The 27,241-nt window shown below is 53.2% G+C and overlaps 2 protein-coding genes across 11 annotated transcripts in view; one reads left to right on the forward strand and one right to left on the reverse strand.

Annotated features, from left to right (window-relative positions):
* On the forward strand, positions 1-5,277 carry CD37 (CD37 molecule). 4 transcript variants are annotated; one of them, XM_033224008.1, is made up of 8 exons: positions 1-212; positions 312-380; positions 1,538-1,662; positions 1,777-1,851; positions 2,551-2,655; positions 3,323-3,559; positions 3,952-4,035; positions 4,283-4,654. In XM_033224008.1, the coding sequence occupies exons 3-8, from the start codon at positions 1,600-1,602 to the stop codon at positions 4,625-4,627; spliced, it is 909 nt and encodes a 302-aa protein (XP_033079899.1). In that variant the 5' UTR covers positions 1-212; positions 312-380; positions 1,538-1,599; the 3' UTR covers positions 4,628-4,654. The 4 variants fall into 4 exon arrangements, with proteins under 4 accessions (XP_033079899.1, XP_033079898.1, XP_033079901.1 ...); XM_033224007.1 differs by having other exon boundaries at positions 3-212; positions 312-384; XM_033224010.1 differs by lacking the exon at positions 4,283-4,654 and adding an exon at positions 4,923-5,277 and having other exon boundaries at positions 6-212.
* TEAD2 (TEA domain transcription factor 2) overlaps positions 5,266-27,241 on the reverse strand; it is a 24,362-nt gene continuing 2,386 nt past the window's right edge. For 2 of the 7 annotated variants that reach the window (XM_033223999.1, XM_033224000.1), the window contains exons 2-13: positions 26,933-27,170; positions 26,526-26,590; positions 23,726-23,788; positions 22,554-22,565; positions 21,892-21,999; positions 21,728-21,786; positions 16,423-16,487; positions 13,819-13,961; positions 12,306-12,479; positions 7,929-8,096; positions 7,113-7,265; positions 5,266-6,101 (exon numbers count right to left, since the gene is read on the reverse strand). In XM_033223999.1, the coding sequence (XP_033079890.1) occupies positions 5,988-6,101; positions 7,113-7,265; positions 7,929-8,096; positions 12,306-12,479; positions 13,819-13,961; positions 16,423-16,487; positions 21,728-21,786; positions 21,892-21,999; positions 22,554-22,565; positions 23,726-23,788; positions 26,526-26,590; positions 26,933-27,164 (1,356 nt within the window). In that variant the 5' untranslated portion in view covers positions 27,165-27,170 and the 3' untranslated portion in view covers positions 5,266-5,987. The remainder of the gene's footprint in view (positions 6,102-7,112; positions 7,266-7,928; positions 8,097-12,305; positions 12,480-13,818; positions 13,962-16,422; positions 16,488-21,727; positions 21,787-21,891; positions 22,000-22,553; positions 22,566-23,725; positions 23,789-26,525; positions 26,591-26,932; positions 27,171-27,241) is intronic. The other 5 variants (XM_033224001.1, XM_033224002.1, XM_033224003.1 and 2 more) reach the window with 4 other exon arrangements.

Genomic DNA, 27,241 nt, shown 5'->3' on the forward strand with positions numbered 1-27,241 from the left:
GGAACTTCCTCTTTCGGGGTTCTTCCTTTCTGTCTCAGCTCTCCGTCTCTCTTTCTCTCTCAGCCTCTGTCTTTCTCCCTGTCTCCCCTACTGTCAGCACCTCTTCTGTGTGGTGAGTGGACCGCTCACCCCTCTAGGTGAAGATGTCGGCCCAGGAGAGCTGCCTCAGCCTCATCAAATACTTCCTCTTCGTTTTCAACCTCTTCTTCTTCGTGAGTTGCCTCATGGCTCCCCAGCCCGGGCCCAGCCCCTGCCGCTAACCCTGCCCTCATCTTCCCCCGTGGCCCACCACCGTATCTGCCACTCCTCAGGTCCTGGGCAGCCTGATCTTCTGCTTCGGCATCTGGATCCTCATCGACAAGACCAGCTTCGTGTCCTTTGTGGGTGAGGGGGGCTGGGGCAGGTGGGAGGGCCTCCCCCAACCCAAGTGACTTCCTGTGGTCTCCCTTGTGTCAGGGAGACCCATGGTGCCCTACTCTGCAGTCAGGCCACAGGCTCCCATCCACTGCTCACCGCTGCTTCTCTTCTCGGAGCCTGCGTCTTCCGGCAAATGGGGTTGTGCATACAATGACCATGAGAGCCATTTCTCAAGCACTTCCTATCTGTCGGGCCTTGTGGCTGGTCAGATGCCCCCACAAACCTTCCCCTCTCTTGAAGTTCAGAGAGGGGAAGTCCCTTGATGGATGTCATATAGCAAGGAAGTAAAATAGCCGAAATAACATTAATAGTAATAGGAAAAAAATAATGAAGTATGACCCTAAATAATAATGAAATATGACCCTAAATGTTCATATTTAAGAAGTCTTTGCCCTGCGTTGAGGACTGGGTTGAACACATGTTCCTGTGTGTCCCTCAAAATGACCCTAGGGGCCGGGTGTGGTGGCTCACGCCTGTAATTCCAGCACTTTGGGAGGCCGAGGCAGGTGGATCACTTGAGGACAGGAGCTCGAGAATAGCCTGGCCAACATGGTGAAACCCTGTCTCTACTAAAAAATACAAAACATTAGCCAGGCATGGTGGCACGTGCCTGTAATCCCAGGTACTAGAGAGGCTGAGGCAGGAGAATCACTCGAACCTGGGAGGCGGAGGTTGCTGTGAGTCGACATCACACCACTGCACTCCAGCCCGGGTGACAGAGTGAGACTCCATCTCAAAAAAACAAAAACAAAAACAAAAACACAACAAACAAGCCAAAAAACCTCTGAGAAATAGATACCATCCCCTAGGCCTCAGGGAGGTTTAAAGAGCCAAGCCAAGGTCACAGAACAAGTGTTAGGGCTGAAACTACTGGGGATGAGGAGGAGCTGAAGGAGGAAGCAGAGGGTGAGAGGAAGAGAGATCCAAGGATAGGAAAAAGAGGCCCAGAAAGAAAAGAAAGTTTCAGAAGGAGACAGGGACTCAGGGTGGGGCAGGGACAGAGTCCCAGAGAGAAGGGCACCAGGATACTGCTCGCCACTTGGGCGGCTGCCTAGGCGGGAAATGGGGCTGCCTAGAATTGTGCTACCCGGCTCATCATTGCTCCCCTCACCTCTCCCAGGCTTGGCCTTCCTGCCCCTGCAGATCTGGTCCAAAGTCCTGGCCATCTCTGGAGTCTTCACCATGGGCCTCGCCCTCCTGGGATGCGTGGGGGCCCTCAAGGAGCTCCGCTGCCTCCTGGGCCTGGTGAGTGCCTCATCCCTCTCCATCCCTAGGAACACTCGTATCCCCACCCTCAAAAATGGCCTGGGCCGAGGTTGCCAAGGGTGGTCAGCCTGATCTCTCCACTCTGCTCCCCAGTATTTTGGGATGCTGCTGCTCCTGTTTGCCACGCAGATAACCCTGGGAATCCTCATCTCCACTCAGCGGGCCCAGGTGAGCTTCCTGCAGTGGCCACCACCCACGCCCAGCAGAGAGGAGGGGGAACAGAGTGGTGGGAGGGGGTGGAGAGAGACGGAGAAACAAAGGCAGACAGGGACTGATCTAGATAAAGAGAAATAAGAGGCTGGGCCTGGTGGCTCATGCCTGTAATCCCATAATCCCAGCACTTTGGGAGGCTGAGGCTGGAGGATTGAGTCCAGGAGTTTGAGACCAGCCTGGGCAACACAGTGAGACCCCATCTATATTAAAAAATAAATCCGGGTGTGAGGGTGCGCACCAGGGGTCCCAGCTACTTGGAGGTTGAGGTGGGAGGATCACTTGAGCCATGGAGTTTGAGGCTACAGTGAGCCATGTACTCATCCTGGGTGACAGAGTGAGACCCTGTCTCAAAAAATAAATAGACACACCGACCCAGACCAAGGGAGAGAAGGATAAACAGCTCCAAAGGGAAACACACAGGAAAAAGAACAAGAGAAAGAAAAAGATGCCCTGAAAGAAGAGACAGAGACTTAATGAGCCGTAGAAATAGTGGGAGAAACAGAGAGACAGACCTGAAGTACACAGAGCTAGCCATTCAGTGAGGATCTGAGACTGACCCAGAGATGCACAGGGACCGCCTGAGGCTGGCACAGCCCGAGAGGGGGTGGGATGGGGCGGGGCACATGAGGTCCAGCCTCACTGGTGGCCTCTCAGCTGGAGCGAAGCTTGCAGGACATCGTAGAGAAAACCATCCAAAAGTACCGCAGCAACCCCGAGGAGACCGCGGCCGAGGAGAGCTGGGACTACGTGCAGTTCCAGGTGAGCCCTCTCCTCCAGCTCCCTCACGGACTGACCCACCTCAGCCCTGTGCTTCGAGGAGACTCCACCCCAACGTGGCCCCGACCCCCAGCTCTACGACCCGAACGTACCCCAACCCCTCCCAGGCCCAACGCCCCCCACTCCCCAGATGACACAACTGGCCCCGGCATGGCCCAGTCTCCCAGTACCCAGACCCTGGCATGGCTTCACCATCTACCTTGAGAGACTCCGCCCCCGCCCCGACCCCGCCCCGACCGGAGGTAGTCAGGCCCCTAGTCCCAAGACCCTAGCGAGGTTTCCTACCCCGCAGTGACTCTGGCTTTCATCGGACCCCGCTCCCGATGAGACTCACATGGTCTCGCACTCCCATTCACCTGTCGGGTATCAGAGGCTCAATCGCACCGCCCACCCAATCTCTGGTCCAGAGCGCGAAGCTGCAGCTACTTCCCCTGCCCCAGATCACCCCGTGACCCGTGTCTCCCAGCCCCATGTTCCCGTAATGTCCCCTGGCCCCGGCCCCATCGCGACACCAGCCCACTGGCCCCCACTCCACACCCACCACTTAGTCCCCTGCTCCCCGACCTGACCTTATACCCATCACCTTGTCCCCTGATCCGCAACATCATGTCTCCAGTCTCGGTCCCTCTGACCCGTATCCCTCTCCCAGCTGCGCTGCTGCGGCTGGCACTCCCCGCGGGACTGGTTCCAGGTCCTCATCCTGAGAGGTAACGGGTCGGAGGCGCACCGCGTGCCCTGCTCCTGCTACAACTTGTCGGCGACCAACGACTCCACAATACTAGATAAGGTGATCTTGCCCCAGCTCAGCAGGTTTGGACAGCTGGCGCGGTCCAGACACAGTACAGACATCTGCGCGGTCCCTGCAAACACCCACATCTACGGCGAGGTGGGCAGGGGTTCGGAGCAGACACCTGTAGAATAGGGCGGGGCCTGCGGGAGGGGCAGGGCTGCCGGTGAGGGGCGGGGCCTGAGAAAGGGCGGGGCTACAAGAAAAGAAAGGTACGGTGGGCGGGGCGGGGCCCTCTGAAGGGAGCGGGGTCCGTAGGAAGGACAGGGCCTAAAGAAGAGGCGGGGCTAGCTCTGGAATACAGACACCTAGGGAGGGGCCAGGCTTGGAAAAGGCTAAGCGAAGGTGCACTAGTAAGGAGACGAGAGAGGCCTGGTGACTATGGGAGCGGGTAGATGCCTGAAGGCGGTGAGAGTCGGGCTGAAAAGAACGCTGGCCCTGGGCTTGAGAGTCCCAGAAAGAATCCCTTTAACTTTTCCCTACACCCGCAGGGCTGCGCGCGGAGCCTCCAGAAGTGGCTGCACAACAACCTTATTTCCATAGTGGGCATCTGCCTGGGCGTCGGCCTACTGGAGGTGATCTGGCCCCGCCCCCACCCGCGATCTGCCGGGATTTACCTTAGATGGCCCTGCCCTTCATTTCGCGTCCTCCGGTTGCCTGGGAAGGACGCGCTCGGGGCGGAGCGCAGCCCACCCCAGCCCTCCCGCGGCTCCACCCAGCACCAGGGGTGGGGGGGCGGCCTAGCTTCAGGGAGCCCTGATTGGCTGCACGCAGGGAAAACCTCCTGCTATTGGCTGCGATCTCCCTCCCCTTTCCCCGCAGATGACTGTCATGATGCTGAGCGTGCAGCTACAGCGCAGGGCACTCCGCCGGAAATGCGAGCCGCACTTGCCGGGCGCTAGGGGTTCGAGCCCCGGGCCCAGTCTGATCGCTGATGGCGGCGGCGGGCACAGCGGCAGTCTGTGGGGTGGTTGGGGCATGGCGGGTGCCTGCCCCAACTGGGGGGACAAGGCCCCGCAGGGCAAGCTGCCCATGGCCTTGGGGTTCTGGCCGCTGTGGGTTCAAGACGAGGACCAGCCTGATACTGGGAGTGCGGGCGCAGAATTAGAGGCCGAGGCAGAATTAGAGGCTGAGGCAGAGGGGGAGACAGATGAGCCTCCAGAATAAAGGACCCTGGGCTTGCTTCCGACCTTACTCCTTCTCAGCCTCTACCCCGACCCCGCCTCCCCACCTATAGCAGCAGCGCTTCCCCTACCTTCACCTGTTGCAGCTGTATCCGCATCACCAGCCAGCCCTGCGGCAGTTTCCCTCAAGTCCCGCCCATTTCTACCTATCCCGTAGAAATCCCGTGAATTTCTACCAATTCACGGCCCCACCCCTGACCTTTCTCGCCCAGATGGGCATCACCCCCGTCTCGCCAGCACCCCTTCGACTTCTCTGACCTCATCTCCTTTCTCTATAGCTCGGGTTCATGACGCTCTCGATATTCCTGTGCAGAAACCTGGACCACGTCTACAACCGGCTCGCTCGATACCGCTAGGCCCCGCCCTCCCCAAAGTCCCGCCCTGCCCCGTCACGTGCACTGGGCACTTCCCTGCTGCCTGTAAATATTTGTTTAATCCCCAGTTCGCCTAGAGCCCTCCTCCTTCACATTCCCCTGGGGACCCAGGTGGCTGCCTGTCCCCGCTGCTGTCACCTCTCCCACGGGACCTGGGGCTTTCGTCCACAGTTTCCTGCCCCCATCTGTCGGCCTACCACCTCCCACAAGATTATTTTTCACCCAAACCTCAAATAAATGCCCTGCGTTTTTGGTAAAATAGCTTTATCCTCTGTCAGAACACAAACCAACAAACTTTGAGAGGGGAGGGAGGAAACAGTCTAGCTCACAGCTCACTTGTCGGGGGGATGAGATTAGAAAGCTTCAACCCACTACTTGTGCAGCTGAGATAAAGTCAAGACCCTAGCACCCACTTATAAATATCTCGTTATATTAAAAAAAAAAATATTTCCAGGGCCCACCTGGCTCTGCTCCTGCACAGAAAGGGTTAATCTTCACTTTGTGATCTCACAGGTCACGGAGTGAGGGTGGTAGAGAGAGGCAGAAATTTCAGGGGGAGGGGTGGCTGGGAAAAAGTAAAGGGGACAAGCCAATGTGTAACTAGGGCCCTCCAAGACATGCAGAGGAGTGGGGGGGCCCTGCCAGGGGCTGAGAAGTCAGTGCTGTACCTGGGGGTTGTCTCACTCCTGTCCCCACAATCCCTGATACTCCAGAGTGATCTGTCCTTTCAGACACCCACTGTGAGGTTCCAATATTGGGGTTTATCCTTTCCTCAGTCCCAGCCTGTTCAGCTCTCCAACCAAGTTTTGGGGGCCCCTCTAATGGGGGGGATGGCCCCAGTTGCTTAGGCCTCTGAGGTCAACCCCTTTACATCACAGCCCTCTCCCCAAATAAGAAGCATGAGGTGAGCTGGAGGACTCTCCTTGGGAGGAGGGTGTTCTGGGGGTGAGCCAGTTTTGGGGTCCCCCTTCAGTCCCTGACCAGGCGGTAAATGTGATGCTGGGCCCCACGCTCGCTGGTGGAGACCTCGAAGACATAGGCGGTGCAGAGCAGCAGTTCCTGGGTGTCTCTGTTTGTCACCACCTGCCAGGGAGGCCAGGACAAGGGACTTATGCTTAGAAGGGAGGGCAGGGACCCCTATGCACCCCCGCCAAGTTATCATGGAATACCCAGCAGGCTCTTTTCTATCTCCAGGAAACAGGCGGCCACCATATCATGTTCCCCAGGAGAAAGGGATGCCCAAAAGTCAGTTCCCTCAGCTGAGCGTTGGCAGTGATGGTGTATCACATCTCAGGGTCAATCAGGTTCCCATCATATCACATTCCCCAGGTAAAAGGGATCCCCATCATGTCACAGGTAAAGAGAGAACCCTCCCTGCAGGTTCCGCAGTCAAGGGGTCTCTGCCTCACCAGTCCAAAAAGTTAAAGGGGCTCCCACCATATCATGTTTCTTGAGAAGCTGAGGATCTGCCTTGAAGTGCCCTCCAGTCAGCTTCCCCAGGGAAGGAGGGCCCCACCTTACGTGCGAGTGCTATGGGGCTGGGCACGCTGGCTCACGCCTGTAATCCCAGCACTTTGGGAGGCCTAGGCGGGTGGATCACTTGAGGTCAGGAGTTCGAGACCAACCTGGCCAACATGGTGAAACCCCCGTCTCTACTAAAAATACAAAAATTAGCCAGGCATGGTGGGGCATGCCTGTAATCTCAGCTACTCGGGCGGCTGAGGCAGGAGAATCGCTTGAACCCGAGAGGCAGAGGTTGCAGTGAGCCGAGATCTTGCCACTGCACTCCAGCCTGGGCGACAGAGCGAGACTCCATCTCAAAAAAAAAAAAAAGAGAGAGAGAGAGGGCTGTGACATCCCCACCACATCAGTTCCCTAGGTGAAGGGGTCCCCTAAACTAAGGGTCAATGGTGGGGTCCCCACTGCATCAGTTTCCTGGTTAAAAGAGCCTCAGGCTGAGGGCTCACTTCGGAGTCCCTGCTGTGTCAGTCCCTGGGTGAGGAGTTCCCCTAGACTGAAGGTCTGTTATAGGTACTGTCCCTTCACATTGGGGGCCCCTGGGGGCCCCCACTCCAGCCCAGCCCCAGGCATCACCTGGAGGATGGTGAAGTTTTCCAGGACGCTGTTCATCATGTATCGCTCAGGCAGCTGCCGCAACTTGTGCAAGAAATTCACCAGGTACTCGCACATGGGCGAGCGTAGCAGGCGGTACACAAATCTGCCATCCTCCAGCTGGGCCCGTTCCGTCTGAACCAAGGGGCAGGGAGTGGGGAGAATGGTGGCTGAGAGACACATGGGTCACCCCAGGAACTGAGCTCCACCCTGTGCCTCTAAGATGCCATCACACTCACTCTCACTGCCACCTTCCTTTCATTACACCACCCACAGTGACCGGAGACTGGGCCTGAACCCTCAGGGATCCAACTCAGGATCTCTGAGCCTGCAAATCACAAGCCCCTCAAAGTGATGCTCTGAACCCCCAAAGACTTCTGAACTCCTCTAACCTCCCAGCCCTCAGATACCCTCCAAAGACACCTCCATGACATTTTCAAACTCTATCTAACCTCTAAACTTGAGACTTCCCCAAGTCTCTAGCAACCCCTAAGTCTGAGTGCCGAACCTTCTTGCCCTAGGAATCTCTCCATATCCATAAGACCCTTCTCAATCTCAGTGACTCTAAATCTCTATACTACACATGACCTGTCAGCCCTCAGAATGATCCCTACCTGTGACTTCGACTCCACATTAGCTCCCAACACGTGCATTAAACCCTCAAAAGAGGCTGGGACCCACTCCCTCCACGCACACCCCCAAATGCCTGAGCCATCATGGCTTCTGGTCCATTCTGCACCCCCAAGTGCTGGGTGGCTGGGCACTCACCCGCCCAGAGCTCCACCCCTCCAGCCTCACCTCCACCTTCTCCACCACCTGCTTGCCAAAGGAGCAGACCTTGGAGGAACAGGTGAGGGTCATGTGTTCCAGGCTCTCATACTGGCTGCTCACTCCGTAGAAGCCACCACTGCTGATGCTGCCACCGGCCCCCGCCTCCTCGCCACTTGGGCCCCAGTTCAGGTCCGCCTGGGAGATGGGAAGGCACAGATGAGTCAGAGGGGACGTCCCTTATAAACAGTAGAGACTACGGGGCGCGGTGGCTCATGCCTGTAATCGCAGCACTTTGGGAGGCTGAGGTGGGTGGATCACCTGAGGTCAGGAGTTCGAGACCAGCCTGACCAATATGGAGAAACCCCGTCTCTACTAAAAATACAAAATTAGCCGGGCGTGGTGGCGCATGCTTGTAACCCCAGCTACTGGGACACTGACGCAGGACGCAGGAGAATCACTTGAACCCGGGAGGCGGAGGTTGCGGTGAGCAGAGATCGGGCCATTGCACTCCAGCCTGGGCAACAAGAGTGAAACTTCATCTCAAAACAAAACCACAGCAAGGACTCTGCCCCATAGCCTAGTTTTCCCATTAACCCTGTAGTTCCCGGCTTGATTCCTCAGTGCTTTTTTGTTTTTTTTGTTTGTTTGTTTGTTTTGGAGACAGGATCTTGCTCCGTCACCCAGGCTGGAGTGTGGTGGTACAATCACAGCTCACTGCAGCCTCGATCTCCTGAGCTCAAGTGATCCTCCCACCTCAGCCTCCTGAGTAGTCAGGACCACAGGTGCATGCCACGACACACAGCTAATATTTTGTATTTTTTGTAGAAACAGGGTTTCACCATGTTGCCCAGGCTGGTCTCCAACTCCTGGGCTCAATCAGTCCTCCCACCTTGGCCTCCCAAAGTGCTGGGATTACAGGCGTGAGCCACCACGTCAGCCTTTCAAAATTCTCCAACGGCTGGTTTCTGGAGAAGATCCACTGTCCATCCGTGTTGAAGAAGTCTGGGTCCCCAAAACAGTCTTGGCCCTCTCTCCCCAGTAACCAAAGGAACCCTGGAATTCAAATTCAACCTTTTTTCTTTTCTTTTTGGTTTTTTGAGACGAAGGCTCACTCTTGTTGCCCAGGCTGGAGTGCAATGCCATGATCTCGGCTCACTACAACCACCGCCTCCTGGATTCAAGTGAGTCTCCTGCCTCAGCCTCCCAAGTAGCTGGGATTACAGGCGCATGCCACCATGTCTGGCTAATTTTTGTATTTTTAGTAGAGACGGGGTTTTGTCATGTTGGCCAGGTTGGTCTCGAACTCTGGAACTCAGGTGATCCACCCGCCTCGGCCTCCCAAAGTGCTGGGATTACAGGCATGAGCCACCATGCCCGGCCAATTCAACCTTTTTCTCTTGAAGCCCGCAACTCAAGAGTTTAGCCCCTTCCAAGGGCCTGGTTACTAAGGAGGCAGTTACTGCTTAGCAACCAGTTCAAGATGAACACCTCCCTCTAAGCCCCTCTACCCTGGTTGCTAAGGCAAGTTGCTACTCCCTAGCAATGGGACTTCACGGAGCCCGCGGAGGCCTGACTCCTCCTCAGAGCGCTTCCCCCTCGGCCGAATCTGAGAGGTCAGACTCCCTCCCTAACCCCAGTGGCGAAGTGTGTAGACAGCTGGCCAAGTGTCACTAGGCCAAGTGGGGCCTAAGGAAGCCTAAGAGTTCATCACAGCTTTGGTCTGAGTCACCTCCTTGAGAGGCGCACCTCTTCCTCTTCCTAACTTTAGTTGCTAACACTGTGCCAGGTCAGTCTTCTCAGGGGCTCAGCTCCATCCCTCACTGTGGCAAAACCAAAGACCTTACCAGCTGCTCCTCTGAACCCCTTCAGCAGCTGGGCTTCCTAAGCGGGTGGCTCTCCAGTCCTGGGACCTGATGAGGCCTGTCTTAAGCCCCAGCAGTGTCTAAGCCCTCAGCTGCACATCCCCAGAGCAGTTTCAGGCCCCTGCTTCACACGGCAGAAAGCTCCAGAACCGTGAACAGCAAGCTCCAGAACAGCAACATTCCCAGCAAGGCCAATAAAGTTCAAGTCCTCAGCAGGCTTTCTTTCTTTCTTTTTCTTTCTTTTCTTTCTTTCTTTTCTTTTTTTCTTTCTTCTTTCTTTCTTTCTTTCTTCTTTCTTTTTCTTTCTTTCTTTCTTTCTTTCTTTTCTTTCTTTCTCTTTCTTCCTTCCTTCTTTCTTTCTTTTTTCCTTTCCCCTTTCCTTTCCTTTCCTTTCCTTCCTTTCTCTTTCTTTCTTTTTTTTTTTTTTGAGACAGGGTCTCATTCTGTCACCCAGGCTGGAAGGCAGTGGCGCACTCTTGGCTCACTGCAGCCTCCACCTCCCGGGCTTAAGCGATCCTCCTGCCTCAGCCTCCAGAGAAGCTGGGACCACAGGTGCGCACCACCACACCCAGCTAATTTTTTCATTTTTTGTAGAGTTGAGGTCTCGCTGTGTTGCCCAGGCTAGTCTCAAACTCCTGAACGCAGGCGGTCCTCTCACCTCAGCCTCGCAAAGTGCTGGGAAGACAGGAGTGAACCACCACACCTAGCCAGGCTTTCTTCTCAGAGACTAGATCCCTCTACCACCTTTGTTATTATAAGAGCTAGCACCCCCTAAACATCCAGGTAACATTTATTGAGCCCAGGCCAGGTGCTGTGGCTCACACCTGTAATCCCAGCACTTTGGGAGGCCAAGGTGGGTGGATCACTTGAGGTCAGGAGTTTGAGACCAGACTGGCCAACACGGTAAAACCCTGTCTCTACTAAAAATACAAAAATAAGGCCCGGTGCAGTGGCTCATGCCTATAATCCCAGCACTTGGGGAGGCCGGGGTGAGCGGATCACTTGAGGTCAGGAGTTCAAGACCAGCCAGGCCAACATGATGAAACCCCGTCTCTACTAAAAATACAAAAATTAGGCCGGGCGTGGTGGCTCAAGCCTGTAATCCCAGCACTTTGGGAGGCCGAGACGGGCGGATCACGAGGTCAGGAGATCGAGACCATCCTGGCTAACACGGTAAAACCCCGTCTCTACTAAAAAATGCAAAAAACTAGCTGGGCAAGGTGGCGGGCGCCTGTAGTCCCAGCTACTCGGGAGGCTGAGGCAGGAGAATGGCGCAAACCCAGGAGGCGGAGCTTGCAGTGAGCTGAGATCTGGCCACTGCACTCCAGCCTGGGTGACAGAGCGAGACTCCGTCTCAAAAAAAAAAAAAAAAAAATACAAAAATTAGCTGGGCATGGTGGCGCATGCCTGTAATCCCAGCTACTTGGGAGGCTGAGGCTGGAGAATCGCTTGAACCCAGGAGGCAGAGGTTGCAGTGAGCCAAGATCACACCATTACACTCCAGTGTGGGCCACAGGAGCAAAACTCCATCTCAAAAAAATAAATAAATAAAAACAATAAAATAAAATAAAACACATTTATTGAACCCCGGTAGTGTTAGTCATCGTACTGGACACTAGACCAAGTAGCCCTAAGAAACATGCAAGATGGGCCCTCTTAGTCACAGTTATGTAAATAGCACCTGACACCAGGCCTCTACACAGGAAGTGCTCAGTAAATGATTGCTACATAAATACAGGACTTGGCCGGGCACGGTGGCTCACACCTGTAATCCCAGCACTTTGGGAGGCCAAGGTGGGCGGATCATTTGAGGCCAGGAGTTCAAGACCAGCCTGGCCAACATGGCGAAACCCCGTCTCTACTAAATATACAAAAATAAGCCGGATGTGGTGGCGGGTGCCTGTAGTCCAAGCTACTGGGGAGGCTGAGGCAGGAGAATCGCTTGAATCCAGGAGGCAGAGGTTGCAGTGAGCCGAGATCCAGTCACTGCACTCCAGCCTGGGTGACAGTGAGACTCTGTCTCAAAAATAAATAAACAAATAAATGAATATAGGATTTGACAAAGCCACTCCGTGGCTCCTTCCATCACTTCATCAAAGCTAGACATTCTCTAGCAACAAGGTCTGGTGAACCTGATGCAAAGCATCATTCCCCTCTTTAGAGAACAGAGCCTCCACAAGTCCACTGGCTAAGGGGAGGGGGCTGTTCCTTAGCAGCAAGGCTTGGTGCAGTCAGGTGGGGCACAGGGAAGCCTGGAACATGGCAAGCCCATGCCCAGGACCCCATTAGTTACACAGTCAGGTAACTCGCCATATTAGTTACATGCGGCAATATCCAGGGAGGCCCAGGCACCCCCACCCACCCCAGGGGCTGGCCTCCTCGGTGTTCCTTGTCGCAAAGGGGACACTCCAAGCCATGAGGACTGACCGGTACGTCCCAGGCTGACCTGGCAGGGCCTGCGACCATCTCTCTTAGGGCCAGAGGCCTTTGCTGGGACACCACAGGATTTGTAAGCACTTTTGGTTTTGCTGCGACAACTCACCCAGAACTTGACCAAGAAGAAGGCGTGGGGGGGGCCACGATCATACAGCTCTCGGAGGCCACCCTTTTTCTCGGGGAATTTGTCGTAGATCTGCCGGACATCCACGCTCTCGAGCGGCGGCGCTCCGGGGCTGGGGCAGTGCTGGCTGATGTGCACAAACAGGTGTCTCTGGTACTGAGGAGGGTTGGCCATGGGTGAGAAGTCGGAGGTGGGGTGGATCTCCAGCCCGTGCTGCCTGAGCCCACCAAATGCCATCACCATCCCCACAGCTCAGGTCAGCTGTTCCACACTGTCCACCCAGCACTGGGCCTGACTCCCACCCATCGTCCCCACTCCTGTCTCCTGCAGCCCCTGCAGTCCTACAGTCCCCAACTCCCTGCCACACCCAACTCCATCCTCACTGCCTCAGCCTCAGCACAGGCCTCCCGCCCTCACCCCAGCCTCCAACCTCGCCTCTCCAGTTTATCCCTCACGTGGCTCCAGACCTGCTCCTGCCCCTCCCCTGGTCATAGCCCTCCCATAGCTTCCCAGCACCCCCAGAGCAAAGCTCACACCCCCTAGGCCTGGTCCTATATAAAGCAGGTGCTCATAAATGTTCAATGGATGGAAGACTGAATTAATGTGAATCCAGAGGTCTGGATTGGTTGGTGTTTTGATTGATGTTTATATGGTGTGGCAGAGACTGCTACATGTTCACAAATCCTGGTTCCTTTACACAGTGTGAAACTACATTTCCCAGGCTGCTTGGCAGTTAGGTGTGTCCACGTGACTAAGTTCTGGCCAATGGGATGTGACCAGGCCTGACAGTTGACACATCCAAGCCAGATTCCTAAAACCTCCTGCACAATCTTGACTCTCTCCCTTCCTCCATCTGCTGGCCAGATGCAGAGACTCCATCAGCAGATTCTGAAGCCTTAGAAAATGGCAGAGCCACAAAATGGAAGGAGCCTGGATCCCCAAATCACTTGAGTCCAAGGCTCCTGCTGAACCTACATTGAAATGTTACATGCAACTTATCTGGCATTCAGTCCCTAAGAGTTAGGAGCTGTTTCTTCTAACAGTCGGCCCACTCCATCCTCACCCAGGAGAGGCTCAAGCACAGAAATAAGATCTTTTCCAAGTTCCTAATATGCATCACAAAGCCTAGTGAACAGTAGAAACTCAAACACATTTGATGAATGAATGAATGATGTCCTGAGGAGTTTTTCTGACCTTCCCAACCTGTCACCCCGTGACCTTCCAGTTCCTTTATGCTAGCAGTTCTCAAAGTACGGTCCCCAGACCAGCTGCATCAGCGCACCTGGTAGCTTATTAGAAACGCAAATTCTCAAGCCCCGCATACATCTAGCAAATCAGAAATTCTGGGGATGGGGTCCAGCAATCTCTGTTTTAAGAAGCCCTCCAGATGATTCTGATACATGCTAAAGTTTGAAAACCATGACTTTATACCTTCCCTCCCTATCACCCTCGATATTTCAAAATCCCTCAGTGACTATACCAAAATTTCACTCACAGAATCAACTGCATCCGGCGGTTCCACAAATGCTGAGAACTCTACCAGCTGCAACCGGGCAGTGCCCAGGGCCCGAGCCTGCCAGGCTGGGGGCGATGGGGCAGGTGGGGGCAGGGGTGAGAGGGCTTGGGGGGGCTCGTACCCTAGAGAGAGAGAAGAAAGAACAATACAAATTGCTAACATTTATTGAATATATCAGGTACTGTTGTCTCTTGCCTGCCTCCACTTAGAAACTGAAAAAGCTAAATACTCACTTTCCCAGCCTCCCTTGCAGTTAGAAGTGGCCATATGACACAGTCCTAGCCAATGAGACGTTAGGGGAAATCTGCTGGGGGGCTTCTGGGAAGGAGTTTCTTCCTGAATGAAAAAGACAGAACTTTGGAAGGAGAAAGTTTTGGCCCTGGCCAAGTCCTGCTTGGGACATTGATATGGTTTGGATATTTGTCCTCTCCAAATCTCATGTTGAAATGTGATCCCCAGCTGGGTGTGGTAACTCATGCCTGTAATCCCAGCCCTTTGGGAGGCCAAGGCGGGCGGATCACAAGGTCAGGAGATCGAGACCATCCTGGCTAACACGGTGAAACCCTGTCTCTATTAAAAATACAAAGTATTAGCTGGGCGTGGTGGCACGTGCTTGTAATCCTAGCTACTCAGGAGGCTGAGGACAGGAGAATCACTTGAATCCAGGAGGCAGGGGTTGCAGTGAGCCGAGATTGTGCCACTGCACCCCAGACTGGGGGACAGAGTTGAGACTCCATCTCAAAGAAAAGTGTAATCCCCAAGGTTGGAGGTGGGGCCTGATGGGAAGTGCCTGGGTCATGGGGGTGGATCCCTCATGAATGTCTTGGTGCCTTTCCCATAGTAACAAGTGAGTTCTCACTCTTTGAGTTGATGTGAGCTGGCTGTTAAAAGAAGTCTGGCTTCACTCGCTTGCTCCCTCTCACCATGTGATATGGTGGCTCCCCTTCCCCTTCCACCATGATCCTAAACTTCCTGAGGCCCTCACCAGAAGCATAGGCGGCAACATGCTTCCTGTACAGCCTGCAGAATTGTGAACCAAAGAAACCTCTTTTCTTTATAAATCACCCAGTCTCAGGCATTCCTTTCCAGCAACGCAAATGGACCAACACAGACATGATCCCTGGAATTGCAACAGCCATCTTGGGACAATAAGACAGACGTGAGAGGAACTACCAAGATGCCAGTCCTCATATTGCTAAGCCCACACGGCAACAGCCCACCTCTAGGCTTTTTGTTGTGTGGATTCATAACATGAATGCTTTTACTATTTAAGGCATTTTTAATTTGGGTCTTCTGTTACTTGCAGCCAAAAGTATTCCTAATTGATAAATTTATGGAAACTAAGGGACTCCCTCTTTCACTGATGTGAGTTCTCAGGGCCATATCAGTATGGACTTCCAGAAGCCATCTTTGCTGCCAAGTAGCTGAGCCTGCCTGGGAATGAAGCCACCACAGTGGAAAGCAGATCAAAGTAATGCCTGATGCCATCACTTGAGCCGCTGGATCCAGCCATGCCTGAAGCCATAATTCTGAACTATCAGTTACTGGAACCAATAAATCAATAAAGTTTTATTATTATTTTATATATATATATATATATATATATTTTTTTTTTTTTTTTTTTTTTGAGACAGAGTCTTGCTCTGTCGCCCAGTCTGGAGTGCAATGGTGCCATCTCGGCTCACTGCAACCTCCACCTCCTGGGTTCAAGTGATTCTCCTGCCTCAGCTTACCGAGTAGCTGGGATTACAGGTGCATGCTACCACACCTGGATAATTTTTGTATTTTTTAGTAGAGGTGGGGGGGGGGTTTCACCATGTTGGCCAGGCTTGTCTTGAACTCCTGACCTCAGGTGATCCACCTGCCTTGGCCTCCCAAAGTGCTGGGATTACAGGCATGAGCCACTGCACTGGCCTCTTCTTTTTTAAAATATTGCTTCACCTGGCTTGATTTGGATTTCTATCACTTGCAGCTGAAGGAATCTTGACTAACACACCTCCCCAAAGTCTCATAAGCTAGTAAGTGGCAGAACACAAACCCAGTGTGTGTGGCTACAAAGACCAAAATTTCCTAACCATCACCAGTTCCACCACTCAGCTCTCCAGCCCCTCCCTGCTCCCCCGCCTCCAACACACACACCCTGCCTCAAAGCTGGGCTTCGGTAAGAATGTGTCCTCCAACTGGCCTGGCGCGGTGGCTCACGCCTGTAATCCCAGCACTTTGGAAGGCTGAGGCGGGTGGATCACGACATCAAGAGATTGAGACCATCCTGGCCAACACAGTGAAACCTGATCTCTACCAAAACTACAAAAATTAGCCGGGTGTGATGGTGGGCGCCTGTAATTCCAGCCACTCAGGAGGCTGAGGTAGGAGAATCGCTTGAACCCAGGAGGCGGAGGTTGCAGTGAGCTGAGATCGTGCCATTGCACTCAGCCTGGTGACAGAGCGAGACTTCATCTCAAAAAACAAACAAACAAACAAAAAACCACAATGTATCCCTCAATTGATGGAAGGTTGAAGGAAAGGCAGCAGGGGTCGAAGAGAGAGAGGGGAGACGAGGGAGGGTGGAGCGCAGGCTCTTACCTGGGAGGTCAGTAGATGGGGGAGTCAGTGACAAGGAGAACGGTGTCTGTGAGAATGGCTTCACACTGAGGGAAAAAGGAAGCCAGGGGTTAGCCAGGTAGAAAGATGCTAATGTCACCAGCAAATGTTTACTGAGAGGCCACAACAAGCCAGACCCTGTGCATTTTGTGCACAATCTCATTGAAGCCTCACAGTGCGTGAGGTAGGTAGAAAGACTGCTCTATTCATTACACAAATGAGGAAACAGGTATCGAGGGGTCAACCGACCTGCTCAACACAGCTGAGATGCAGCAGAGCTAGGACTTGAACCCAGGTCAGTCTCAGCCCCGTATCTCAGGCTCTTGATGATGACATTTTGGTATCTCTCACAAAATGTCAGAAAGAGAAGAGAAACCGGCCCGGCGTGGTGGCTCACACCTGTAATCCCAGCACTTCAGGAGGTTGAGGCGGGCAGATCACTTGAGGTCAGGAGTTCGAGACCAGCCTGGCCAACACGGTGAAACCCCATCTCTACTAAAAATACAAAAATTAGCTGGGTGTGGTGGCCAATACCTGTAATCCCAGCTTACTTAGGGGACTGGGCCAGGAGAATTGCTTGAACCCGGGAGGCAGGGGTTGCAGTGAGCTAAGATAGTGCCATGATACTCCTGGGTGACAGAGCAGGACTCCATGTCAAAAAAAAGAAAGAAAGAGGAGAGAAGAGAAACCAAGTCTTGGAAAGTGGGGAGAAGACACAGAAGACGAGGAATTTGGAGGAAGAAGAGGCTGAGGGGTTGGGAGGGTGGGAAGAAAATCACCAACAGTCAGGAGATGGGACATGAGGCCAAACTCAGGGTGGGGAGGCAGCACTGGCCAATAGAACTTTCCAGTGATGGAAATGTTCTATTCGATGGAAATCTGCGCCATCCGATACGGTACCCAGTGCCCACATGTGGCTACTGACCACACACCTCGTGGCCAATGAGCACTAGTGTGGCTCACGTACCTGAGAAACAGAATCTTTAATTTTATTTAATTTTAATTTAAATAGCTGCATGGGCTACTGGCTATAGTATCAGTCACAGCCCTAGTAGCCCAAGAGATAGTGGTGAAGAGACTTAGATGTCAGAGATCAGACCAGGCGCACTGTATTCCCAGCACTTTGGGAGGCCAAGGCAGGAGGATCGCTTGAGCCCAGGAGTTTGAGACCAGCCGGGGCAACACAGCAAGACCCTATCTCTGATTTTTTTTTTTTTTTTTTTAAGATGGAGTTTCGTTGTTGTTGCCCAGGCTGGAGTGCAATGGCGTGATCTCGACTCACCACAACCTCCACCTCCTGGGTTCAAGCTATTCTCCTGCCTCAGCCTCCCGAGTAGCTGGGATTACAGGCATGCACCACCACGCCTGGCTAATTTTGTATTTTTAGTAGAGACAGGGTTTCTCCATGTTGGTCAGGCTGGTCTTGAACTCCCGACCTCAGATGATCCACCCATCTCGGCCTCCCAAAGTGCTGGCATTATAGGCGTGAGCCACTATGCCCGGCCTCCCATCTCTATTTTATAAAGAAAAAGAAGGAAGGAGAGGGAGAAGGAGAGAGAAAGGGGGAGGGGGAGGGAGGGGAGGGAGGGGAGGGAGGGGAGGGAGGGGAGGGAGGGGGGGGGGAGGGGGAGGGAGGGGGGGAGGAGGGGGAGAAGGAGGAGAAGAAGGAGGAGGAGGAAGAAAGAAAAAGGAGGAGGAGGAGGGAAAGAAAGGAAGAAAGAGAGAGAGAGAGAGGGAGGGAGGGAAAGAAAGAGAGAAAGAAAAGGAAGAAGAGAAGGAGGAGGAGGAAGGAGAAGAAAGGGAAGATGAAGAAAGAGAAGAAAAGTCAGAGGTCATGGGAGGCTGAGGTGGGCAGATCACCTGAGGTCAGGAGTTTGAGACCAGCCTGGTCAACATGGCGAAACCCCGTCTCTACTAAAAACACAAAAATTAGCCAGGTGTGGTGGTAGTAATCCCAGCTACTCAGGAGGCTGAGGCAGGAGACTCACTTGATTCTACTCTAAGAGGCGGAAGTTAGTGAGCCGAGATCTCACTACTGCACTCTCCAGCCTGGGTCACAGAGTGAGACTCTGCCTCAAAAAATAAGTCAGAGGTCAGGGAGATAGGATATGGGGGTCAAAGGTCAGAAAAGATGTCAAGGCTCAAAAGACCAAGATCAGATGACAAACTCCAGGGACCTCCAGACCCTGACTCCCATGGGTTCTGCCCTAGACCTTGTCATCCCAATTCTAAAATCTAAACTTCAATACTTTGCCCATTGACATAATCTCTAATCGTCAAAGCCACCTCTTCAGATCGGCCTTTCTGTCCCTTGTCTAAAATAGAGCTAATACACTCTGCTCTATTTTTCTTTTCTTTTTTTTTTTTTTTTTTTGAGACTGAGTCTCGCTCTGTCGCCCAGGCTGGAGTGCAGTGGCGCGATCTCAGCTCACTGCAAGCTCCGCCTCCCGGGTTTACGCCATTCTCCTGCCTCAGCCTCCCAAGTAGCTGGGACTACAAGCGCCTGCCACCTCGCCTGGCTAGTTTTTTTGTATTCTTTAGTAGAGATGGGGTTTCACCGTGTTAGCCAGGATGGTCTCGATCTCCTGACCTCGTGATCCGCCCGTCTCAGCCTCCCAAAGTGCTGGGATTACAAGCTTGAGCCACCGTACCCGGCCCCTGCTCTATTTTTCATATTTATTCCTTTTCTTTTCTTTCTTTTTTTTTTTTTTGAGACAGAGTTTTGCTCTTGTTGCCCAGGCTGGAGTGCAATGAAGTGATCTCGGTTCACCTCAACCTCCACCTCCTGCATTCAAGTGATTCTCCTGCCTCAGCCTCCCAAGTAGCTGAGATTACAGGCTGTGCCACCACACCCAGCTAGTTTTGTATTTTTTTAGTAGAGACGGGGTTTCACTATGTTGGTCAGGCTGGTCTCAAACTCCTGACCTCAAGTGATCCACCCGCCTCAGCCTCCCAAAGTGCTGGATTACAGGCATGAGCCACCGCACCCGGCCTCCTTTTCTGATTAATCCACTGTTGATATGTTTATTGTCGGTCTCTTCCCAGCCCCAAATATATGAAGCTCTGTGAAGGCAGGGATTTCACCTGTCTTACTGCTGTGCCCCCAAACCAAGCACAGTATCAGGTACTTAGTAGGCACTCAACAAATACTAGACTGGCCTCTAGATTCCTGGAACCCAGCAAGATCTCCTACCTCGGGACCTTGTCATGTGCTATTGTCTCTGCCTAATATATTCCCACTCCATTCTTTTTTTTTTTTTTTTTTTTTGAGATAGAGTCTCACTCTGTTGCCCAGGCTGGAGTGCAGTGGCACAATCTCAGCTCACTGCAACCTCTGCCTCCCAGGTTTAAGCCATTCTCCTGCCTCAGCCTCCAGAGTAGCTGGGACTACAGGAGTGCATCACCATGCCTGGCTATTGTTTGCATTTTTAGTAGAGATGGGGTTTTACCACGTTGGCCAAGCTGGTCTCAAACTCCTGACCTCAAGTGATCCGCCCTCCTTGGCCTCCCAAAGTGCCGGGATTACAGACGTGGGCCACCGTGCCGGGCCTCCCACTCCCATTCTTCACCTAAGTCCTACCTAGGCTTCCATGTTATCTTCTCAGAGAAACTCCTAGAATTTTCTCCTCCACCCCAGAACCTGCTGTGGTTCTTCACAGCACCTCACACATTCTTCAATTTTCTGTTTATGCAGGTGATTATTTGATTAACACTCATTTCCCCCATTTGACTAACAGCTCCATAAAAGTGGAAACCCCAGCGTCAGTGCAGTGCCTGCCCAACCCCCCACCTTCCAGCTCAGCACCCTCCCCTGCAAAACCCTCAAGCCCCCAGGTACTTGATCTGATGCTTCCCATGTCCCCATTCAGCAGCGGTTCCCTAGTGACCTTCCTTCTCTTCCAGTCTAGATCCCACAGCCTGTCATTGCACTCTATTTATTTATTTATTTATTTGTTTATTTTTTGAGATGGAGTCTCACTCTGTTGCCCAGGCTGGAGTGCAGTGGCACAATCTCGGCTCACTGCAACCTCCGCCTCCTGGGTTCAAGCGATTCTCCTGCCTCACCCTCTTGAGTAGCTGGGACTACAGGTGCCTGCCACCACACCCAGCTAATTTTTTTGTGTAGTTTTTTTTTTTTTTTTTTGGTGTTTTCAGTAGAGATGGAGTTTCACCATGTTGGCCAGAATGGTCTCGATCTCCTGACCTCGTGATCCACCCGCCTCAGCCTCCCAAGGTGCTGGGATTACAGGCGTGAGCCACTGCACCCAGTCCTCACTGCACTCTTTCTCTGGCAATACTGTCAACACTCCTGCCTCACCATCCTGCAGCCACACTAGCCAATCAGTGCCTAGCCTGGATCCATCAGTTCTTCTCTGGGCTGAAAAATACACCCCCAGCCCACCACAGTGGCTCATGCCTGTAATCCCAGAACTTTGGGAGGTCCAGGGAGTGGGATCACTTGAGCCCAGGAGTTCGAGACCAGCCTAGGCAACACAACAAGACCACCGTCTCTACAAAAAATCAAAAAAATTAGCCAGGCGTGGTGGCACACACCTGTAGTCTCAGCTACTCAGAAGGCTGAGGCAGAAGGATCGCTTGAACCTAGGAAGCTGAGGCTGCAGTGAGTCATGATTGTGCCACCACACCCCAGCCTGGGCAACAGAGGAATATCCTGTATAAAAAAGAAAAAAAAAAAGCACTTTTCATCATCTTCTGGGGCCCATTTCTATTCTTGTAGGCTAGAAACATATCCTGTCACCTCAAGGCTCTCTCGGAACTGAAAAGGACACTCCCACTTACCTCTGGGAAACATTTTCTTCCTTCTGAATCTAAGAGAAGATTAATTATAACCTCTGTTCTACCCTCAGGTCCAAGAACCACCTAATACAGGCTGGGCACGGTGGCTCACGCCTGTAATCCTAGCACTTTGGGAGGCTGAGGCGGGTGGATCACGAGGTCAGGAGTTCAAGACCAGCCTGGCCAACATGGTGAAACCCCATCTCTACTAAAAATACAAAAATTAGCTGTGCATGGAGGCAGGCACCTGTAGTCCCAGCTACTCGGGAGGCTGAGGCAGAAGAACTGCTTGAACCCAGGAGGCGGAGGTTGCAGTGAGCCGAGATCATACCACTGTACTCCAGCCTGGGCGACAGAGCAAGATTCCATGTCAATAAATAAATAAATAAACAAAAGAGGGGAGATTGGAGTTAGATGGCGGAGTGAGAAAGGTCTCTGTGGAGGTGTGAGGGTGGGGGGCAAGTGCTGAACCAGGATACATAGTACTCACTCTGGAACATTCCAGGGGGGCCCAGATCCCCCAGACCAAAACTGGAAAAGCTCAGAGGCCTGGATAGGATACAAAGAAAAATGGCTGGTCAGTCCCCTGTGGACAGTTGCAGCCCCATCCATACCCCTTTGCCCCCAAGTCCCACAATCCCCAACCTGGACCACCTGAGGACCGGTGGGACCCAGTTTGGCCTGCAGGGAAGGCGCGGAGATGAGCTGGGCAGAGGACATGGTCGCCATTGTCTGGAAAGCCTTGTCTTTGGAAACCTGGTCCTGGAGGAGGAGGTGGAAGTTCATGTGAGAGTGGCATCCCAGCCAACATGGCAAGAGGGAGGTGGTGCCAGGGTGGGGCAAAGATGGGGAGGTGCAGAGGTGGGGAGTCAAGGTAAAAGGTTGGTGGCCGGGCGTGGTGGCTCACGCCTGTAATCCCAGCACTCTGGTAGCCCGAGGTGGACAGATCACTTGAGGTCAGGAGTTCAAATCAGCCTGGCCAACATGGTAAAACCCTGTCTCTACTAAAAATACAAAAATTAGCCAGGTGTGGTGGCGCATACCCATAATCCCAGCTTCTAGGGAAGCTGGGGCCCAAGAATCTCTGGAACCCAGGAGGCAGAGGTTGCAGTGAGTGGAGATCACGCCCCTGCATTCCAGCTTGGATGACAGAGCAAGACCCTGTCTCCAAAAAAAAAAAAAAAAAAAGGAAAAAACAATGGCAAAGGGTTGGGTTGGGGGAGGTTTGAACCTCTCACTACAGCCCTCTGCCCCTCCTCAGGACGGGGCACTAGTCTGGAGTGAGCGTGGGTGGGAGGATGGGCAAGGGGACTTACCACATTCAGGGCCTGCCCGTGGGGGTGGGGGAGGGTGCCAAAGGAGGAAAGAAAACATGACTTAGGAAGTGTGGCCCGGACTCCCCCACCTCCCTGCCCTATCCGCCCGCACAGCCCCGCCACCCTGAGCTGAGCAGTGCCAAGGGATGGATGCAGAACAGGAAGTGGAGTTGGCCAGCCCTGGAGGGGAAAAGGGGCTCCCTGCCCAGAAAGACAGTGATGAGGGTTTCTAGAACAAGGAAAGCCAGAAGGTTCCCAGATGTCCAGGAGACAGGAAATGAGAATTTCAGAGCCAGCGGGAAGACGAGGTGAATGTTTCCTAATCCAGACAGAACAGACAGGGAACAGAGAAGGTCGAGAACAGACCGGAAGGGAAGGGTTTCAGACCTAGAGAGAAAGAAAGGGAAAGCTGCTGGATACAAAAAAACAAAAACAAAAACAGGAAGCGACTGTCCCCAAGTCCAGAAAAAGCGACAGAAAAACCCCGCACACCCAGAAGGAGGAGAAAATGAGGGTCTCTGGCCAAGAGGAACCAGGAAATCCAAAGGATGAGGAAAAGGAAATGAATGAGGACTCTCCACCAGAGAATGAAGATTTCTGGGCACAAAGAGTAGGCAGATCACACGAAGGCCAGGAAATAGGAAAACCATCCAGCGGAGACGAAGAGGCTTTCACAGCACAAGACTGGGGAAGAAATGAGATCGCCAGGAAGAGGGAAAGGAGGGACAGGAGCAGAGGGAAGGGAGGGGGACAGGAACAGTGGTCAAGGGAGGGGACCAATGGCTCATCCTTCCCACTGTCCTGAGCAAAAACCTTCAGCTCTCTCCATGCTATCGCTCCCTGCCCAGGGTCTCAGCAACCACACCACCATCCCTAGGCATATCCCTTTATGGGCCACTGACTCCCCACCTGGATGACTGCACCCCCCGCCCTGTCCACAGAGGTCCCTCACCTGAGGTCTCTGTCCCCCTCTGTCTCTGGGTCTCGGTCCCCTCCTCCAAGTCTCTGTCCCCCTCTCCCTGGGTCTCTGTCCCTTTCTCTCTGACTCTCGGTCCTCCCCCCTCTAAGTCTCTGTCCCCCTGTCCCTGGGTCTCTGTCCCTCTCTTTCTGGGTCTTGGTCCCCCACCCCCCAGTCTCTGTCCCCCTCTCAGGATGTCTGCTTTGGTCCCTACCTTCAACTTGGACTGGATTTCCCTCGATTTCCTTCGGGCCAAAACCTGGATGTGACTAGAAACCTGGAAGTATCAACAGAGTAGCAGATTCAGGCCGCAGCCACCGCCCCTGTGTTCACTACCCCTTCTCTCCCTCCAGGTGCCTCACTGAGCTGCTGGAACATGAAAGGTGACAAACACACTGAAGATGAGAGCCGTCTCAGGAGCACCCAAACACAAATGTCCATCAAGAAGCTCTTGAACACCACAGATCCTCCCGGGACCCATCCCATCCAGGCCTCCTTCCCCTCCATCATGCTCTCTGTGGCTCCCCTGGGTCTAACACAACCGCTAGAAAAACTATCCCCAAATAGGCACAGCGAGAGCACACGAACAGACGTGCTGATACAGTTCAGACATCTGTCCCTTCCAAATCTCATGCTGAAATGCCATCTCTGGCTGGGCGCGGTGGCTCAAGCCTGTAATCCCAGCACTTTGGGAGGCCGAGACGGGCGGATCACAAGGTCAGGAGATCGAGACCATCCTGGCTAACACGGTGAAACCCCGTCTCTACTAAAAATACAAAAAACTAGCCGGGCGAGGTGGCGGCGCCTGTAGTCCCAGCTACTCGGGAGGCTGAGGCAGGAGAATGGCGTAAACCCGGGAGGCGGAGCTTGCAGTGAGCTGAGATCCGGCCACTGCACTCCAGCCTGGGTGACAGAGCGAGACTCCGTCTCAAAAAAAAAAAAAAAAAAAAGAAATGCCATCTCCAGTGTTGGAGGTGAGGCCTGGTGGGAGGTATTGGATCATGGAGGCGACCCCCTCATGAATGGCTTTGCACCATCTCCTTGATAATGAGTGACTTCTCACTCAGTTCATGCAAGATCTGGTTGTTTAGACCAGGCGCGGTGGCTCACACCTGTCATCACAACATTTTGGGAGGCCTAGATGGGCGGATTACTGGACGTCAGGAGTTCAAGACCAGCCTGGCCAACATGGTGAAACCCTGTCTCTGCTAAAAATACAAAAATTAGGGCCAGGCACAGTGGCTCACGCCTGTAATCCCAGCACTTTGAGAGGCCAAGGCAGGTGGATCACCTGAGGTCAGGAGTTCGAGACCAGCCTGTCCAACATGGCAATACCCTACCTCTACTAAACTAAACATACAAAAAATTAGCCAGGCGTGGTGAGGTGCGCCTGTAATCCCAGGTACTTGGGAGGCTAAAGCAAGAGAATCGCTTGAACCCGGGAGGAGGAGCTTTCAGTGAGCCAAGATCTCGCCACTGTACTCCAGCCTGGGTGACAACAGTAAAACTCTGTCTCAAACAAAAACAAAAATAAAAATAAAAATTTGCCAGATGTGGAGGCACGTGCTTGTAATCCCAGATACTTGGGAGGCTGAGGCAGGAGAATCACTTGAACCCAGAAGGTGGAGGCTGCAGTGAGCTGAGATCACGGCACTGCACTCCAACTTGGGAGACAGTGAGACTTTTGTCTCAAAAACAACAAAAACTGGCCAGACGCAGTGGCCCATGACTGTAATCCCAGCACTTTGGGAGGCCAAGGCAGGTGGATCACCTGAAGTCAGGAGTTCGAAACCAGCCTGACCAACACGGTGAAACCCCATCTCTACTAAAAATACAAAAATTAGCTGGGCATGGTGGCGCAGGCCTGTAATCCCAGCTATTCAGGAGGCTGAGGCAGGAGATTCGCTTGATCCCGGGAAGGGGAGGTTGCAGTGAGCCAAGATCGTGTCACTGCACTCCAGCCTGGGCGACAGAGCAAGACCCCATCTCCAGAGAAAGCAACAACAAAAAGATCTGGGTGTTTAAAAAGAGTCTGGGATCTTTGTCTTTCTTCTCTTGCTTCCACTCTCCATGTGCCAGGCCTGCTCCCACTACCCCTTCCTCCATGATTGGAGGCTTCCTGAGGCCTCACCAGGAGCAGATGCCAGCTCCGTGCTTCCTGGACAGCCTGCATAACTTTGAGCCAAAATAAAGCTCTTTTCTTTCTTTCTTCTTTTTTTTTTTTTTTTGTGAGGCGGAGTCTTGCTCTGTCGCCAGGCTGGAGTGCAGTGGCATGATCTCGGCTTACTGCAACCTCCGCCTCCCAGGTTCAAGCGATTCTCCTGCCTCAGCCTCCCGAGTAGCTGGGATTACAGGCACGCACTGCCACTCCCAGCTAATTTTTGTATTTTTAGTAGAGATGGGGTTTCACCATGTTGGTCAGGATGGTCTCAATCTCCTGACCTCCTGATCCGCTCACCTAAAGTGCTGGGATTACAGGCATGAGCCACTCGCCCAGCCTAAAGCTCTTTTATCAACTATCCAGTCTTGCCAGGTGCGGTAGCTCACGCCTATAATCCCAGCAATCCCAGCACTTTGGGAGGCCGAGGTGAGTGGATCACCTGAGGTCAGGAGTTCGAGACCAGCCTGGACAACATGGTGAAACTCCAACTCTACTAAAAACACAAAATTACCCGGGCATGGTAGTGCATGCCTGTAATCCCTGCTACTCAGGAGGCTGAGGCAGGAGAATTGCTTGAACCCAGGAGGCAGAGGTTGCAGTGAGCCAAGATCAGGCCACTGCACTCCAGCCTGGGCAACAGAGCTAGACTCCATTTCAAAAAATAAACAAATAAATAAATAACCCAGCCTCGGGTAATTCTTTATAGCAACACAAACGGACTAACACACACGCCGAGAAGACAGATGAACACACAGGAAGCAGCTTCTTCCTTGAACCTGAACCTGCCCATATGAGGATGACCCTGAGAAGACCGGCCCATCCCAGACAGAAGCCCCCAAGTCCGTTCTGAGACCTGTTTTCGAGTTCGGGTCTTCCCTGTTCTCAGCTTGATGTAGCGGGCGATCAGTTCATTCCGACCTGAAGATTCAAAGACGGAATAGAGTTAGTTAGACTTTCAGCAGAACTTCCCCACGGCAGGGACACCAGGAAAGAAGAAAGCAGCAAGAGTCCCCAAAGGTCTGCAGCAACTGGGCTGCCGGTCCCCTCAGCTACATGGAAACCAGACTGCTTGGGTTCAAATCTCAGCTCCATCCGAACCAGCTCTGTGCAACTGTAAGCAAATCATTTAACCTAGCTGTGCCTCAGTTTCCTCATATGTGCAAATAGTGATGCTAGCTCCTACTTCTGAGTGCTCCATAAACCTTGGTTACTGTCATTATTCATCATTGGGGCCAGGGCAAAAGACAGAAGTAGACTCACCATACATCTTGCCTTCATCGGACAAAATAATTTTCCGGCGGCCGCAGGGTGGATAGATGGCCAGGGCCTCCTGGAAGCTCTGCTCAATGTCTGGGCTCCACACCCCCTCTGCATCCGGGCCCCCGTCACCCCCAGCCCCCTCACTGCCGCCGGTACCCTCCTCACTGCCTTCCTCACTGCCCGTCCAGCCGCTGCCATCGTCCAGGGCGGCCCCAGCCCGGGGTTCCCCCATCTGGGCCTGGAGGAACACAGAACTCAGCAAGCTTCCCCCAAACCCCACCCTCAAGGGACCTGAAGCTGAGAGAGCTG

Source organism: Trachypithecus francoisi, unplaced genomic scaffold (genome assembly GCF_009764315.1).
Source record: "Trachypithecus francoisi isolate TF-2019V2 unplaced genomic scaffold, Tfra_2.0 Lachesis_group12, whole genome shotgun sequence".
In the NCBI taxonomy this organism is placed as follows: domain Eukaryota; kingdom Metazoa; phylum Chordata; class Mammalia; order Primates; family Cercopithecidae; genus Trachypithecus; species Trachypithecus francoisi.